Source organism: Cygnus atratus, chromosome 1, assembly GCF_013377495.2.
Source record: "Cygnus atratus isolate AKBS03 ecotype Queensland, Australia chromosome 1, CAtr_DNAZoo_HiC_assembly, whole genome shotgun sequence".
Taxonomy (NCBI): domain Eukaryota; kingdom Metazoa; phylum Chordata; class Aves; order Anseriformes; family Anatidae; genus Cygnus; species Cygnus atratus.
Window position 1 is genome coordinate 152,569,268 of NC_066362.1, and position 16,860 is coordinate 152,586,127.

The window sequence follows — 16,860 nt, forward strand, 5'->3', positions numbered from 1 at the left end:
ATTTTCTTGAGCTGATGTGCGGAGCCATGAGACAGCCCTTACTAAAAGGAAGGGACAGAAGTTGTGCTGGAGGTTCAATGAAGCACATCGCCCACCTGACGTGGTCTTCAGGTCTAAAGCCCAGTCAGGAAAGTGAGCTGCAGAGAAATGCAAGGCCCACACAGGGTTTTCTATCATTTTATTGGGGTAGGACTCTGAGACTGTCACATCGTTTCTCCATGCAACTGAAGAGTGCCAGAATATCTCCCTTCCCTACCCCCAGTGACCTTCAGCCTTTCTGAGGTTATGCAGTAGTGCAGGTAAGGGAGACAACCCTGCAAAAACCCTTGTAGCCCATGAGAAGTAACAACTAATTTATCTTGCAGCCTTGAACAAAATGTTACTTGCATGAACACGGTCCTCCATGGGGAAACTGCAAAGCAAAGCTGAGGACGCACCCGGAGATGTTGCTCTCTACTTATTGTTCAGCTCCCAAAGTGTTTCTTCTCTTTTTCCGGTTTCCCAACTCTTTGTGAAATCTTCTGCTACTTGGAGATCTCAGAATCACAGGACGGCTGAGGCTGGAAGGCACTTCTGGAGGCCATCTGGTCCAAGCCCTGCTCCAGCAGGGCCACCCAGAGCAGGTTGCGGAGGGCCATCTCCAGGCGGCTTTGGAAGATCTCCAAGGAGGAGACCCCACAACCTCTCAGGGCAACCTGTGCCAGTGCTCTGACACCCGCACAGCACAGAAGTGCTGCCTGGTGCTCAGAGGGAGCCTCCTGGGTGCCAGTTTGTGCTCACTGCCTCTTGTCCTGGCACCGGGCACCACCACAAAGAGCCTGGCTCTATCCTCTCTGCAGCATCCCTTTAGGTGTTAATAATTAAAAATTATTATTGTTAACAATTAATATCAGTTATCATAATTAATAAAAAATCGTTAATAAGAAGCCCCCTGAGCCTCTTCTTCTGCAGGCTGAACTGTCTCAGCCTTTCCCTGTGCTCCAGTCCCTTCATCACCCTCACGGCCCTTTGCTGGACTCCCTCCAGTAGCTCCAGTCCTCTCCTGTACCGGGGAGCCCAGGGCTGGACACAGATGCACGGGAGCATTGTGTGCACGTGCAGGAGCAGCCTCTGGCTTGGAGCAGGGCAGGAGGCTGGGCTGGCAGCTCTCTGTGAAGTTACATCTCCCCAGCACTTTCTGTTACGTGACGTCTTTCAGTTCTGCACAGCTTTTGCCCAGCAGGTACTGTTTGGGTTGGAGCTGTTGTGGAAACACTGCCTCAGGGCGAATGCTGCTGGAAAATTCCACCTAACAACAGATTAGCAATTTCTGACAGTAAAATTCATGAGAAACATTCTGTTTTCATAGATGAAAACAATAATGCCCTGCAGAGAGGCGCTGGCCCCCGAGGGATCACGCCTTGATGGGGCGGTGGGTGTATGAGGAGGCGGCCACCAGCATGTCACTGCCTGCTCTGGGAAGAGCCGAGCATGGTGCCCCTGTCTTCAGGGGCACAGAGGGCAGCAGCACCACGACGAAGCCACGTTAAGGTTGCATTTGGCGTCTTGCAAACAAGGAGAGGGCTGTACCACGCGAGTTACAAAACGAGGCGTCCCGTCGGAATAAACTGTAGCACAAGCTCGCGGTGACCCGGGCTGAATCGAGATGCCTTTTTGGCACCTCTGATGCCACAAACACTCAGCTCAGCACCTCTTGCATACCCACTGCTCCTGCCCGGGCCGCGGCTGCACGTTACAAGCCTGCAGGCGTACGCAGTGCAGCCCCGCGGTAAGAAAAAACAGATAAAAATAGGACCTCTGTTCTCCAAACCTGCCTTCTGATTGCCTTTTTTTTTTTTTTTAACAAGTGTTTAAACATTGTTTTTAACCACAGAAATCAGATACTCAGACAACTTTCATCTCATTCCTGCAGAATCAAAATGGAGCTTCTCGGCGGCAGGGTGGCGGGGCACCGGTGATGTTCGCACTCAGCAGAGGAAGTCGCCTCGTAATGCGAATTTCCCTGGTATTTCTCCTGCCAGGGTGCCCAGCCCTGCATGGCCAGGCACTGCCCCAGCTCCTGCAGCATCCCCCTGCAGTTGAGTGGCCCAGACCATTGCCACCTGGAAGCCCTGCAGGCCCTGCAGCCCACCGAGATCCATGCTTGCCCCTTGGTCCTGACCATGAGGTCCTCAGAGCTGCGTGGATCTTCGCAGCCAAGGTCAGAGCAAGCCCCTGTCTCCTGAGACATCACCTCCAGACTGAACCAGGGCATTCCACTCAGAAACACAGTTCAACTGTATCATTACTCAATGTTTTTCCCAATGTAGATTTAGGGCCAGTTTAAGTTTCAAGTGCTCCAAAACTCCGGTAATTACTTTCTTGAGATTTTGGTCACCAACTGGCAAGAATCTCAGCACAGATTTTGCTCTTTCTGCAGTTTCCATCATCTTGAGTTGAAGCCTCCCAGACATCATCCCCCCCCCATAGCTGCTGCTATCAATGGGCAAGGCAAGCTGGCACTGAAGCCAGTTGTCCTCCTAATTTTGGTTCTGCTCCCCCAGCAGGTGAACATCAGAGGACCGAGCTGTGGAAAATCCCTGCGTGTCGTGTTGAAACCGAAAGCACCTGGATCGGAGATTTTGCGTCTGAACCCGAAGCTTCCTGAAAATGTTTTGCACCTGAAGACAGAAACAGCAGCTGAAGCCAAAGTGGGGAGGAAGCCAGGAGAGGCGATGAGGCAATGGAAAGAAAGCGCAGAAGCTTCCTGCCGCCCCTGGCGCAGAGGGGATGCTGCCTCCTCCGCGTCACGGCGCCCAGCTCCAGATCACCTCTGGACCTGAGGCACCCCACTGGGGCTTGGGCAGCAGCCCAGATTTGGGTCTGGAGACCTTGCTTGGAGCAACCCTGGTGCCAGCACGTTCAAGGCCCCTGGAGACCCTTCGCAAGCTTTCCCCACCGATCCTGTGGACCGTGGGCCTGGGGGAGCAAGACCCATCGGCCTGCAGGACGGGAGGGAAAGGCGACCATTGCAGGGCCTGTGGCAGCAGAGCACCGGGACGTGGCCTGTCCAGATAATGGTGCCTCTTCGTAGGCCAGCACGGTGGCTCTGGTGTAAGAAGTCACCGACTGACAGAGCCAAATTTGAGGGGAAGGAGCAGACCGGCTCCTAGGGGCTGAAGGACAGTGGCAGGCATAATGCTGGCCTGAAGGACCAGCCCCAGAGGAGCCACAGGTGGGGTCTTCTGCTGGGCAAGGCAAAGCCTGCGAGAAAAGGCCTCCAGAAACCAAAGAGTCCTGGAAATACCTGGGCCAGCTGGTGGCAGGGAGTGACATCCAGGGCTTCGCAGGAAAGGGTGGGGAGGGTTTGTAGGTCTTTGTTTTTGGGTGGGGACAGAAATGGGCTGGAAGGGCATGGAGTAAAGAAGAGGGGTGGGGGAGCAGTTTATCTAAGGTGCTGTGAAAACACAGGCCGCAGCAGAAAAGATGCGACCAGGACGGAGCAGGAGCCCCCTGAGGAGAGGCGGCCTGGTGCCAACATGGGTGCAGCAGAAGAAGACCTGAACCCAGGGAGGGTCCTGGCCCGAAAGGAGCCGTGGCTGCAGTGCGGCGGGACCGTGCAACGGGTGGAGCTGGGTTGCACGCCCGTAGCGCAGCACCTGCTGCACGCAAGGCAGGAGCGTGTTTTGCACAGAAGAAGAACCCACTTCCTTTCTTCTGCCTTGCAAAAATAAAAATAAAATTAAATCGGGCAGAGAGTGCTTTGCTTCCCCCCCTCCTTATTTCCAAGCTGTTCCCAGGTGCGGCTGACACCTGGATCTGTGGGCTCCTTTGCCTCCCGCTGAGGCTGGCGCTGCCTCATGGGGCTCACCCCTCCTCTGGTCTCCCCAGCCCCACAGAGGCACCTTGGCCTCTACTCAGGGTTGAGACCCTCAGAGCCCCTCTACGTGGCCCTCCCTGGCACTGTGGTGCCTTCCCGTGCCCATGGTGATGGGACAGGACACGAAAGGACCTGGGGGTGATGCTTTTGGGTTTTCCCTGTGAAACCCTCCTGCCACGAGCACCAGGGAGGGAGGGAGGAAGGCCAGGAGCCTCTGGGATAAGGCAACCCCTCGCCCACCCTCCGTGCTGAAGTGACCACCACCTGGCTGTGAGCAGTGGGTGTCCGAGCCTTCACCTCATTTTGGCAAAGTGTGAGGTGAAGGACGGTCCTGAACCCACTCTCAGGTGTGTGCTCAGGATCAGGCCTTCCACAGGGATAACCCCGTGCAATGTCATGTCCTCCGGGCACCATCGTGACGGAGCAGCTCAGGAACATCTAAGCCCTGCACAACTTTGGGTGGCTTAACTATTGACAGCTGTGCACGTAGAAAATCCCCATCACGAAGGAATATTTTCTGTAATTTACTCAGCAGCTATTGTCCCATCAGCAGACCTCTCCCCTCAGGCAATATAAACCCCTGAGCAATAGAAGTCTCTCCATGAACAGATGATTGTGAGCAAAATTTCATTATTAGTCTTTAAGTTGTAGAAGTTCATGCCAATATCATTCACTGTGTAATTTCTGTACAAATGACTCACTGCACATGAGTACACAGATTAGTGCTGAGTTTAATGCCATTATGCTGTAAACGATTATAAATATTATGCAATTAAAGAATTGGTTGAGCTTTACTAGCATAAAGGGAAATTTAAGTTTAGCTTAACTGTAATCTTAACCTTGACATTTCTTAGCCTCAGTGTTTTCCAGTACTGCCCTAAAGGTCCCCTGCTGGGAATTTCCTAGCTTACTGGGAGTTTTTGGAAGGAGAAAAAAAATAAAATAAAAAAAGAAAACAAGCGAGATCATCACCACCAAAAAGAAAAAAACCCCAACCACCGAGCAGAGTCTGAAATCCTCCTGGGATCTGAAAGCCCCCAGCGGCCTCCAGGAAACAGAGGCCGTGGGGAAGGCCGTCCTGCCAGCTGTGGGGCAGGCCGCACTTCTGCGAACGTTTTGGGAAGTGCCAAAAGCTCGAGGAAAGTACTCAGCCCTGCTGCGGGACGGGCTGGCTGCCCCCAGCAGCTCCCAGCAGCCTACATGTGAAGATGGGCTTCCAAGGAGGGCAAACTGTCCGACTCCCCGGAGGATGGTCTGCACCTCACGGAGCAGTGCCCACCGGGCTCTCCATCCCTCCTCGGACGGAGATTTAATGGCACATGTGGGCTCTGTGTGGGTGTGATAAGCTGCACCAAGTGTTTTCCTGGACTTTTGGGAAAAAGTGAAGCAACCCCATCAGGCTGCCCTGGCAGGGGGCTGAGCCTCAGGGCGATGCGTGAAACAGGGTCGGAGCTGTTGTCTTTAATCTAGTGCATTTTGCATTCTCGTAGAAATTTTCAGAGTAAAACCCAAAGTCGGCTGAGATGTAAGGAGTGATTGCTGTGCAGGTACAGTCATTTGTCTTCCCCGGCGCTGCCACTACTGAGAATAACCCCGTGGCTGACAAATGCCTCTCACACACCGAGAAAAGAAAAAGAAAAAAAAAAAAAAAACCAGCGAGAACACACGTTTTTACTAAACCTAAGAGAGAAAAAAAAAAAAAAGCCCGAACCTCCCGGTGCTTTTATAACATGAGCCAATACTGAGAGGCACTCAGACACACAGCCGGGAGCACGGTGCTGGAGGGTCCTGCGCTGGGGTGGGAGGAAGAGGAGGAAGAAGAGGAGGAGGAGGAGGAGGAGGAGGAGGAGGAGGAGGAGGAGAAAGGAGAAGAGGAGGAGGAAAAGGAAGGCAACCGCGAGGTGGGTGTGTGTCCGTGCGCCTGTCAGAGCGCCTGTGTCGGTGCGTCCGTGTGCACCTCAGCTGCCGGGGGCTGCGGGACCGCAGAGCGGGGAACAGCAGCGGGACACAAACCCACAGCCACAGCGTGCGGTGAGGGGTGGCTGCCCAGGATGGATAGGGATGGACAGATGGACAGGATGGGGATGGACAGGACAGGGATGGACAGGATGGGATGGATGGGATGGGGATGGACAGGATGAGGATGAGGATGGGATGGGATAGATGGGATGGGGATGGATGGGATGGGGGTGGATGGGATGATGGGAGGGATGGAGGGTGCTGGATGGGACAGGGCAGGCACAGAACCCACGTCCCAAAGCACATCGAGGAGCAGAGCACACAGATTTGGTAGTGGGATGCGTCCCACTTCCCTCTTTGAAGGGGCAGGAGGCATCACCAGCACAGGGAAAGCTGGGATTTTTCCTGTCTTTATTTTTTTTTATTTTTGTTTCTGCCCTCCAGACCCCCTCCTGCCCCAGCCCCGCCTCTGTCTGGGCATTTTTTCATTGAATGTCCCCATTACCCCCGCAGTGATGAATAAATTATACCACTGCCACGAGATGAGTTTGGGACCTTGTTTGTGTGACACGCAATTATATCTCCCCCTCTCCTCCCCCCTCCCTCCACATCCTTTCTGGTATTGCTTGGATGTGCAAAAAAAAATAAAATAAAAATAAGAGGAGCTGGTGACAAGAAGCAGAAAGAAGACAATGAGTCACAGCCTTTGTTTCGCCGCTCGCACCGAAATCACCAGAGATGCGTTTTTCCAAATGACTGGGGCTGAGCGCTGCCGGGGGGGCGGCAGGGAGCGGGAGGGGACGGGCCCTTGGCTTCCTGGTAAGGGCCAGCCCTGGGGGTGCCGGTCCCGCTGTCGCCGGGCTGCAGTTTTCACCTCTCTTCTCATCCCAGGGGAGAGGAACTGGCTGGAAATGGCTGCTGTGGAGGCTGCGTTCCCCCCTGCCAACCTCACCTCCGTCAACCAGAGCGGCTGCAACGTGCACAACCACCACTTCTCAGCCAAAGTCACCTTCTCCCTCTTCTACACCGCCCTGCTGGTGTTCGGCGCCTGCGGGAACATCCTGGCCCTCTGCATCACCTTCCAGCGCAGGAAGAAGAAGCTCAACTCCACCGACCTCTACCTGGTCAACCTGGCCCTGTCTGACGCCCTCTTCACGCTGGCGCTGCCGGGCAGGATCGCCTACTACGTCCTGGAGTTTAACTGGCCCTTTGGGGACTGGTTCTGCCGGGCCACCGCCTTCATTTTCTACATGAACACCTACGTGGGCATCTACTTCATGACCTGCGTGAGTGTGGACCGCTACATTGCCGTGGTGCGCACCAGGCACCCCGGCAGGATCCGGAGGATGAGCCGTGCCAGGGCCATCTGCGTCCTCATCTGGTTCTTGGTGTTCCTGCAGACGGCGCCGCTGCTCCTGCGGCCCATGACGCGGAGGATGGGGGAGAAGCTGACGTGCATGGAGTACTTCAACTTCGAGGAGATCCCTAAGCTGCCCTACCTGCTGCTGGCGGCCTGCGTGCTCGGCTTCTTCCTGCCCGTGGGCATCATCTTGGTGTGCTACGTGCAGATCAACCTCAAGCTCTGCCAGACCGCCAAGGAGAACCCGCTGACAGTGAAGAACGGGCACCACCGCCGGGCCTTCACCGTCATCCTGGTGGTGCTGCTGGCTGTCCTGCTCTGCTTCAGCCCCTACCATCTCAACATTGTCCAGTTCATGGTCAGGAAGATCCTCTACCAGCCATCCTGCCGCGAGCAGCAAGCCTTCAAGATGTCCCTGCAAGTCACCGTGGCCTTCATGAACCTCAACTGCTGCATTGACCCCATCATCTACTTCTTCGCCTTCCGGGGCTACAAGCGGAGGCTGCTCCGCATCTTCAGGAACAGCGGCTCCATGGCCACCTCCTCCACTGTCAAGACCCCCTCCGAGAGCAACAGCAACAGCCAGCCCCAGGGCTCCAGCTCCGTCTAGTGGCACAACCCCTCCTTTTCTCTCCGGCCGGCAGCGTAGGGACCATGCCCCACAGCAGGACCCGCTCTGGCAGAGCCCCACTGGCCATACTTCTGCTCTGTGGGGCACGGGGCCACCAACACCACCTGAAGCCACTGTCCTGGAGTAGAAGGGCCCGTCCTCACCTCAGCTCCAGAGCATGCAGCGCCCACAAGGGCTTGGTGGAGGCCCTGGGGGTTTCCCAGAGCCACCCTCCCACACGTGTCCCGCACCCACGGCGGGGCCGGTGGCTGCGGGTGATGTGCCTGTCCCTGCTTTTCTGCGTCCCTTTGTGGTGGATGTGCTTCAGGAAGAAGCCCTGAGGGGCTCGCTGCTGTCCCCCAGCCTGCACATTGCATGGGGCAGGCAGTGAGCCGGTAGGGGCCTGCTCCCCTCCGCGGCCCCGGGGAGGAGGTGCAGGGTCCCTCGCAGCGCTCTCCAGGAAACCTTCACCCCCGTCCTCCCTGCTACCTGATGTGAGTGGGGCAAAGGGGCCTGGAGGTGGCCTCACGGGGCCTTCTCTTGAACCGGGGGGCCTGGGGTGCGAGCCAGCACCCAGGCTTGTCCTAGTGCTGCTGGCGGCTCAAGTGTGACCATCTGCAGAGTGAGCGGAGGAGGCCCATGGAGTCTGGCTCCCGTCGACACCCCTGCGGCAAGGAGAAGTCGTCACGAGCCAGGAGCTCCTCGGATCCTCTCTGAAGTGGCTGGGCTGCGAGGCCTGGCACAAGTGAAACCTGCGTGTGCAAGACATCACGGTGCCTGGGGCGCCTGCCTTGTGCCGGAGGCTGGAAGGGACGGAGATGCGCACGTAGACTTGAAAAGGAGGAAAACCGGCTTTATTTTGCTTAACTTTCATGAACTGGCACTTTTGATTAATCTAAATCGTTCTTGAAGGTAATAATGTTTCTTTGTTGCTAGAAGGTCAACGACAGAGTCATGTGCAGCCCTTTACTGTTCAAGTGCACATGAATCAGCTTTTGGATGACGATGGCTTTACCTCCGGTACGGGTACCTGCAGCACCCCGCAGGCTGGCTGAGAGGGATGCATAAAGTAACTGAGGTTGGAAAGTGTCTCCAGCAGGACCTTCCAGGTTGCCTGGGCCCTACTCAAAGCAGGTGGAACTGCAGTGCTGGCCTGAAGGGAGCCTGTGTCCTGTAAGGCATGCCACAATGGGCAAGGAAGAGCCGGCATGCAATAATTTAGGAATATCAATGGTCTGAACAGTGTAAAGGAGCCCGGCAAGGGTCACCAGTCCAACAGCCCGCTTGAAGCAGGACCACCACTAGCATGAGGTCAGTGGCCACGGCTTGGTCCAGCTTGGACCAAGCTCCTCCAAGGAGGAGGCTCCCGCACCAAGGTGATGGGTTCTTGTGCTGCACCCCCTCCGGATGGAAACACTCGTGGTGCTTGAACCTCCCCGTCTGCAGCTGGTGGCCGTCACCTCCTAACATCGTCCCCTGTCACCGAGGAGTGGTGCTGTGTGAGCGCAGTGGCCTTGCTCCTCTGGACGGACTTTTGAGGACACCCACCTGGGGACAGCAGGAGGACACACAAGGGACGGGGAGGGAAGGGCTTGTGCAGAGCAGGCCAGAGCAGCCTGCCGAAAGGAGAGTTGTTTTAGGGATCCCGTGTCGCCTGAACCAGCTCGCCTGCCCGTGCGTGTTCCCCAGCTGCTGGTGTAGGAGTGTGAAAATGGGGCATTTCACTAAAACCATACGTTCATTGAAGAGAAATGGGCGCAACGTACATTCTCTACACTTCATTCATCGCCCGAGCTGAACTACTCGCAAAATGCTTGCTTCAATCATGCAATTGCACGGCAGCTGGCCCCTGGAGCCGTGCATGTTTCCTGCGGCTCGCTCCGCCTTGTGAGCGACCTCAATGAGAACATTTCTCATCCCTCCTCTTATCAGCTCCTATCGGTAACTGCACCGCCGCTGCTGTTGCTCCCTTCCTGACATTCTCCTCGGTGCAAACGCATCTGAAATCACCGCTGCGCTGCTGCCATCAGATGTGGGATTCCTGCAGAGGAACGCGAGCAGACACCCATGCAGGGGTGAGATAACATCTGGGGAGCGGCAACCGCAGCTGGCAGACAAGGAGCTGTTGTCTCTGCAGGGACGGGGACACCACGGCCGCGCCCCGGCAGCGCATCCTCTGCAACGCTGGGGCTCACCAAAAGAGGGAGAGCCGAGACCTTATCCGGGGCTGGCAAGATTAATATTTCTATATTAATATTTTGAAGTCACCTGGAGCTGCCACTGCTCTTCTCAAGCCATGCAAGAGTCTGCTTAATATATTAAATACGGTGGCTGCAAAGGCTAAGGCAGCTGTGCTGCCTTCATCAGCGTCACTGATGGTTTTCCAAGCAGAGAGTTACTTTTGCGCCGTCTCGATCCAGCCTAGGCTGCACACTTTTGACCTGAAGAGAGATGGGAAAATCGCTGGTTTTATCCCGAGGCAGTGAGCACATTTATTTTTTTTGCAGTCACATGGCACTAGCGTATCTGCGTACAGCCGTGCAGATTACAGACCTACGTGATGCAAAATGAAATTCCCTTAGCAAACCCGCGCTGTGACCCTTGCAGTTCAAAACCCCTTGTGAGTCAAAATCCTCTAAGGCAGCACATTTCAGTCTTCTCCCGATTTCTGCAAAAGGGCGATTAGCTCAGGCACTTAAACGGCGTGCAGAAAGCACGTAGGGAAGGCCTGCCTGCAAAGCTGTACCTCCTGATGGGGATTTACCAGGTGGAGCGCTGCCTTTTCCCTTAGTGGTGGTTCCCAGCTCCACGCTTCCAGTCGGCACGAGCTCTCCATCCACCTCTCTCCCTTCTGTTTCGGCAGGAGGGCAGCGTGCTGCAGCCGTGCCCTTCCTGGTGCAGGTCTCCCTGCAGGGGGCGAGGTGCCACGCACGGACTGGGGTCATCAGGACTGGGGTCAGCACGACCAGACGTGCTTTGTAAGCCACCACCATCTGCCTCGTCACCTGCTGCGGTGACACCAGGGTTTGCTTCACCACCGAGCATCTGGGATCGCTTGCAGTTTTCTTTCCTGGTTATCTGCAGCACCTCATGCAAAAGTGAACAAATAAAGTGGAAGGTCTCCCCTATCAGACATCCCTGAAAAGAAACAGGAGTGGGTTTTCGGTACAGGATTAGCCGCAATATCGTGTATTTGCATTTTTCATGCAGAATCTCTGTGGATTCTTTCCGAACCAACCTTGGCGTGCTGTGATGTCCCTCCGCCCCTTGTCTCAGCAGGTCTCTTCCTCCTCCCCTATGCACTCCATTTTCTGTGCTTCTAAACTCATTGCCGCTCTGCTCATGTTATCTGAGCTCTCTCCTTCCTCTCAGCTCCACCTCTTCTTCGCTGATCTGAGATGCCATTTACGGTCTCTACTTATCTCTGTTAAAGAAGGCCAAATCCTGCTTTCAGTTCAGCCACGATCCCCAAATTCTTCACCCACTTTTGAAGCAGATATATTCCTGCTTTCTCCAACGCTGCTGTTCAGGCTTGGCTACATCCTCCTGCAAACATGCGCAAGCCTGGCTAACTTCCAGTTTCCTCTTGGAAAGTCTCCTTTGCAAACGCCAGTGGCTGGACGGCCACCTTGTGGAGACTGCCACCAGCTGCACCCATTCTCCAGGTCGCCACCGTCTGCTTCGTGTCCTGCACTTGGCACTGGAAGCTCTTGGTAGCGCAGAACCTCTTTGAATTTCAGTGAAAAGTTGTGTGTACTTCCTACGGCCCAAGCATCCTTTTGTAGTACGGGAGGAATGTAATCCTACTGAAAGTTAAACCAAACACTGTATGCTTTGAATAAGCACATTTACATGTATAATAAAATAGGCATCTACGTGTGCATACAAACACATACAGCGTTTGCGTGTTCATGTGACCCTCCTAGTAAAATAGCATTTATACTCATTCATATAAAGTGCTTATTTCTGTGGCTGCCCAGTTAAAGAAAGCTAACCTCATTTAGGTCTTTTCTTCTGGAAGAACACATACAAGAAATTAAACACACTCGTATCGAAGCAAGAAGTAGTTCAAATGAATACTGTGCATTTATTTACCTTCAAACAGATGCAGTTCCCCTACAACAGCCCAGTTGTGGTTCTGAGTGTTTTCAAATCTGGATGCCCTTGCAACTGCATACATACTCCAAATGTACGTGTTGAACGAGCTGGGAAACCTTGCACACAGACTTTTGATTTTCTTGAACAAACGCTTAGCTCCAGTTAAATTAGTCAAAGTGGTAAATAAACGTTATCTCTCACTCTCTGTATATATACATATACATAGATACACCCACCCACACGTATATATGCATAAACTCATACTCATATGCAGAAGAGCCAAAATTTTTGCCGTATGTCCAGTACCCTGCTGTATATTTTGCTTGCTTGGTTTTCAGTTTCAGACAAAAGTAACGAGACCTCTTCAGCACGCGTTCACAAGGGCAAGGGCAGGTGCTATCGATAGGACGGGGAGGTACATGGACCAACCCCAATGGTCCACTCACTCATGATGTAAGTAGTATGTGATCTTTAACACTCGTTTTGGGACAGGAAAATGTGTTAGGTGCAGAGCCCAATCATTCTGCATCTTAGCAAAAAGTTAAGGCTTGAGAACCTGGCAGCTTATCAGGCAGATTTCCACAAATACAAAGCTCTCTGTGGGTGTATTTCAAAGTATCACAACCATCTAGGAAAGTCCCCAGTAAATTATTCCGATGTTGTCTCAAAAGATAACATTCCTAGCCTGTCAGAGAAAGCAGAAAAGCAGCTGCTGTTACTTCAAAACACCACATCTTGGCTTTACTAAGATGAGTCCGAATTTCCTATGGACTTAAAATTCTCTCCATAGAAAAGTGTTTTGCATTCTCTCGCTGCCTATACATACGTTTGTGTCACACATAAAAAAGGAATGAGATGTTTAAAGTTGTGCTGGACACAGCACTGTGTAAGCTGGAAGGAGCACACTCCTCACGCTCACAGAAATGGTCCACGAAAGTTTCACAATCAAGTGGAAATCGAGTTCTTCTCCAGCTCTAATGCACGAAGCTTTTTCTACATTCTTGTATGAAACAGGAACTCTGCTCAGCTGCATCAGAGACCCCTCCTTTTACCACTTCTAATTTTTTTTTTCTCTTTGGAAATCACAACCCTGGAAGTATTTTGAGCAAAAACTGTTCTCACAGATATCGAGGGGAGTTTTCAACCAACATCACCGAGACCTGAATTTCACTCCTCGTGTTTGACCATGTTTTGTGAATTGCTCAGCAACAAGGGGCTTTCCACACAACCGTGACATGTGGATACCCTCTGCATAGGTAAGGGTAGGAAAGGCTTTACACTTGGAGAATATCCACCACCATGTCCTGGATGCCTCTTTACATATTTTAAAGTTCCAAGGAAGAAATGCAATGTCTGAAAGGACACGTGTCCTGTTTAACTTATCCTGGGGGCTAGATGGACCTAAATTTCCTACAGACAAAATTTCACTTCTGAGGCCTTTATTGCTACTTACAAAAAATACTTGTGGAGGAAGAATCTGTATGTTTCAAAATTAAAACATGTATTCGTTTAAAAATATTTAATGGATTTCCCTATACAAATTATTGTAGGTTTCTTAGAAGGTATTCTTACATTTGACCTTCCTAAGGCATCTAGTTTCTAGCTATCTGGGTAGAGAAATGTGCCTAGGCTACACACAAAAAGTGCCACTCAGCTTCACAAAAACAAAATTTTTCACTTAAAAAAACAAACCCTGCCTAAAAAATGTGATCACAGCAGCAAGCCCTGCCCTGAGGCAGGTTGATTAAAGCCCTGGAAAACACACAGTAACTCCAAAAAACTTCTTAATTCCCCCACTGGAAAATACTGAAACATAGGTAAATGACTTTGACGTAATTACAGGAGAATGTCATGTATGTAAAGATGAATAAATTTGATGTCATTTCTGTATAAGCACTTGGATGCCTGAAGGACTTTTTTCGGTTTTATCAGTCAATTACAAAAATAAGAAAGGTATCTCCCTCTCTATAAATCTTGTCCTGTAGTTTCCCGTTATATTTTCCAGGCCAAGTAAGACTGCAGAGACCTGTATTTGGCACACACATGTTAATTCGGATTTTCTGAACACTCTTCTCTGTCCTCTATTCTTTCACCTCATTCCCATTTCAACTGCTGTGGCCTTTCTTATGCTTCTGATGACCTATATCTTTTTCCTAAACAAATGCATGTGTTAAATGTGCCTGTGCATACATAAATAGACATACATACACACAATATACAAACAAAAGTACATATACTCCAACACATATTAAATGCTTGAGATGCACAGATAGATGGGTTTCACGGAGTTGCAGTTTAGAATCCAGTACCACTCCCGCCTCGTTTTATGGAGGTGTTCACCTCTCTCCAGCCCACCTCCTAAAACTCCTAAGCTGCTCATACCGAGCACGTCTGAGAGTCTAGTCAAGTACGTTTAATTATGAATTTAAACTTCAAAATCAGTATTGTACTACTTTGGCATAATGTCCTGTCAACTCCCATGTTGCTCTGAATCACTCTTAAGATTAGTATTCTCATCTGTGATCAACAGTAAGTTGCTCGAGAGAGTGAGGATTCAGCAAATGCAGGGTCGCCCACGTCTTTGAAAGTAGAAAACTAGAACTATATAGAAAAGATAGCTTTTTATATTTTCCCTTTAAGATAGCATGTAGCCAGCTCAAAAAAAATGAAACCGGCACAGAGGAGACTGAGCACACATCCATCGTTACAGAAGTTTGTCTGAATTATACGTAGAAGTCATTCAAATCATTTCAGTTCTGACCTTATCGTACCATTCAATTCACTTTTATTGCTTCCAGTGAGTGTCCTCATGCCCTGTGTCTGAACAGCAATTTACTCAGTTTGTAAAATTTAAATTTACGGTGGTCACTTACCATAGCTTGCAATATGCACATGAATGTTCTCATATCCTATCTGTGCATTATGTGCTGAATGACAACTTTTATTCAAAAAGGAATTCAGGAAATAAAATATTACAGGCATTAATAAAACCTTCTGAAGAATGACAAATAGTCCCATAACCCTTTACTGAATTCAAAACGAAGTGATCTTCAAACATCTTATTATTGTAGTCAAAAAACAAGTACTGTAAAATAACATGTAAGCTAGAGAAATTAGACCAGTAAATGAAGAAAATACAATTTTTCTTGACAGGTAGTAAATCTAGTTGTGGTGGTTGCTGGAGCTTCTTTTCCTAGTCATTAAGTCTGACAACATGTCTAACAATGATTTACAAGAAAAAAACACTTACTTCATTTTAAAAATAAATTTAGGTGATATCCAGTAATAAGTAGAAACTAAAGTTATTTTGAAAAGGATAACCAGAACAGAAACCACCAATTGATTTGAAGGCTTGGGAACAGTTCACATCATTCATTAACACTGCTTTCAACCACCAGTCACGCAGAGCCAGTTTCTCCTTTCTGACACTGCTTGCAGGGACGACCTTCGTGAGTCTGTCCACCAGGTGGCTTTGATCCTCTTTCAGACACGTACAAACCCAACAAGTAGAGTTCCTTCACACAGAAAACCATCAGTGCTGCAGTAGAAAATTAGTGGCTACATTTAAGTCATTATTTGAAGCCCTCAGAGCTTCCAGAGCATCTCCTCTGGAAAATCCCATTTCCATAAGTCGTGCGACCTGTAAAAGAAATAACATGAAACCACTGAAAAAACAGAGTTTTGTTCATACTGCGTGTGTATTAGCTATGTAACAGTGTCAGGGATCACTTTTTTCCACTAATCAGTCTGTTCAAAGGCTTACATTCCTAAAGAATAAGCAAGCACAGATACGCAACACCACAAAGACACATCTGGGACAGCATGCTTGAAGATATTGTCAGAGAAAGAGACGACTGCTTTATGACAGTTTATTAAAAAACTACCTTTTGCTAAAAATGTATTTTCCTAGCTGGTCTAGTTTTGAGAGAGGAGTGAAATAGAAAGGAAGCTTTGTTGCCTGGCTGGCATTTCTTGTATTTTGCATTTTGGTACCGTACATGACAACTGCAATCTGATCTCAGGGCTCACTGCTCTGCAGATGAACAGGCCCTCGAGAACCCAATGCTGACCAAAATGTGGAATTTTCCAGCAGATGGGAAAACCTGTCTGTACATACTTTGCTGTACTTTCCTTGAAAAAAAACCTACTTCTCCAAAGGTCATAAAAAACAGCGCATAAAAACCAACAACACATTCACTCTAGGTGGTTTTTACAATAAACCTGAAAGCTACCCCTAAAGCAGAGGCAATGCAATACTTAAATTGGTTTGGTAAAATTCATGGAAGGATTCTAAATATTTTCAAAACAGCGCAAGTCAGTGACATCTGATGGAAGTATTACCTGGAAATGCACATATTAAGAGAGTGATTTGGGTAATTAGTAACCAGTTGATCATCCTTCTCTACAATACCATGAATGGACACCTAACATTTTCTCATAGTGTTGTAACAGACACCCTAATTATTATATGTGAAAAAAATGTGCATATTATCAAATTTAATCTAGGGTTATATTTCAATTTAAACTGCGTTAAAAATCTACAATTCTCCATTAGGTATAACTGAAAGTGACAATGGAACTAATTCACTTTTATATTTAATCACCCACAGAGGGGAAAAAAAGGCCGGGGGTGCAGCATGCAGAACTAACCACGGCCGCTGGCAGCACGAAGCATTCTCCCTCCTGCCCTGTTATCGCACTGGCCTGCGAGCAGACACCACAGCTCCCGAAAGTGGAAGCTGCGGGCTGTGAGCTGCTCCTCCGCGGGCGGGCTTGCACGGAGGGAGCGGGAGCGTGGCCGAGGCCCTTCGTGTCTCGGGAGGAGTCTTCCTGGGGCACACCAGCAACGTGCACCCAGCACTTCAAATGCCATTTAGAGGAAAGGTGCAGCTGAAGGTAACCTTCCCTTCCCCTAAGACACCCCCAGAACATTCAGTATTTTTAATCTCTTCTGCTTTGGTGGCTTGTTGAGAA

The 16,860-nt window shown here is 50.5% G+C and overlaps 2 protein-coding genes across 2 annotated transcripts in view; one reads left to right on the top strand and one right to left on the bottom strand.

The window, feature by feature from the left end:
- Window positions 1–6,729: 6,729 nt before the first annotated feature.
- LOC118253049 (G-protein coupled receptor 183-like) lies at window positions 6,730–7,788 on the top strand. Its single transcript, XM_035557023.1, has one exon. It carries the CDS (start codon window positions 6,730–6,732, stop codon window positions 7,786–7,788), a length of 1,059 nt encoding a protein of 352 aa, XP_035412916.1.
- Window positions 7,789–14,488: 6,700 nt separating this feature from the next.
- Window positions 14,489–16,860, bottom strand: part of UBAC2 (UBA domain containing 2) — a 104,306-nt gene continuing 101,934 nt past the window's right edge. The window contains exon 9 of the mRNA XM_035557021.2: window positions 14,489–15,526. Coding sequence (XP_035412914.1) covers window positions 15,419–15,526 — 108 coding nt within the window. The 3' untranslated portion in view covers window positions 14,489–15,418. The remainder of the gene's footprint in view (window positions 15,527–16,860) is intronic.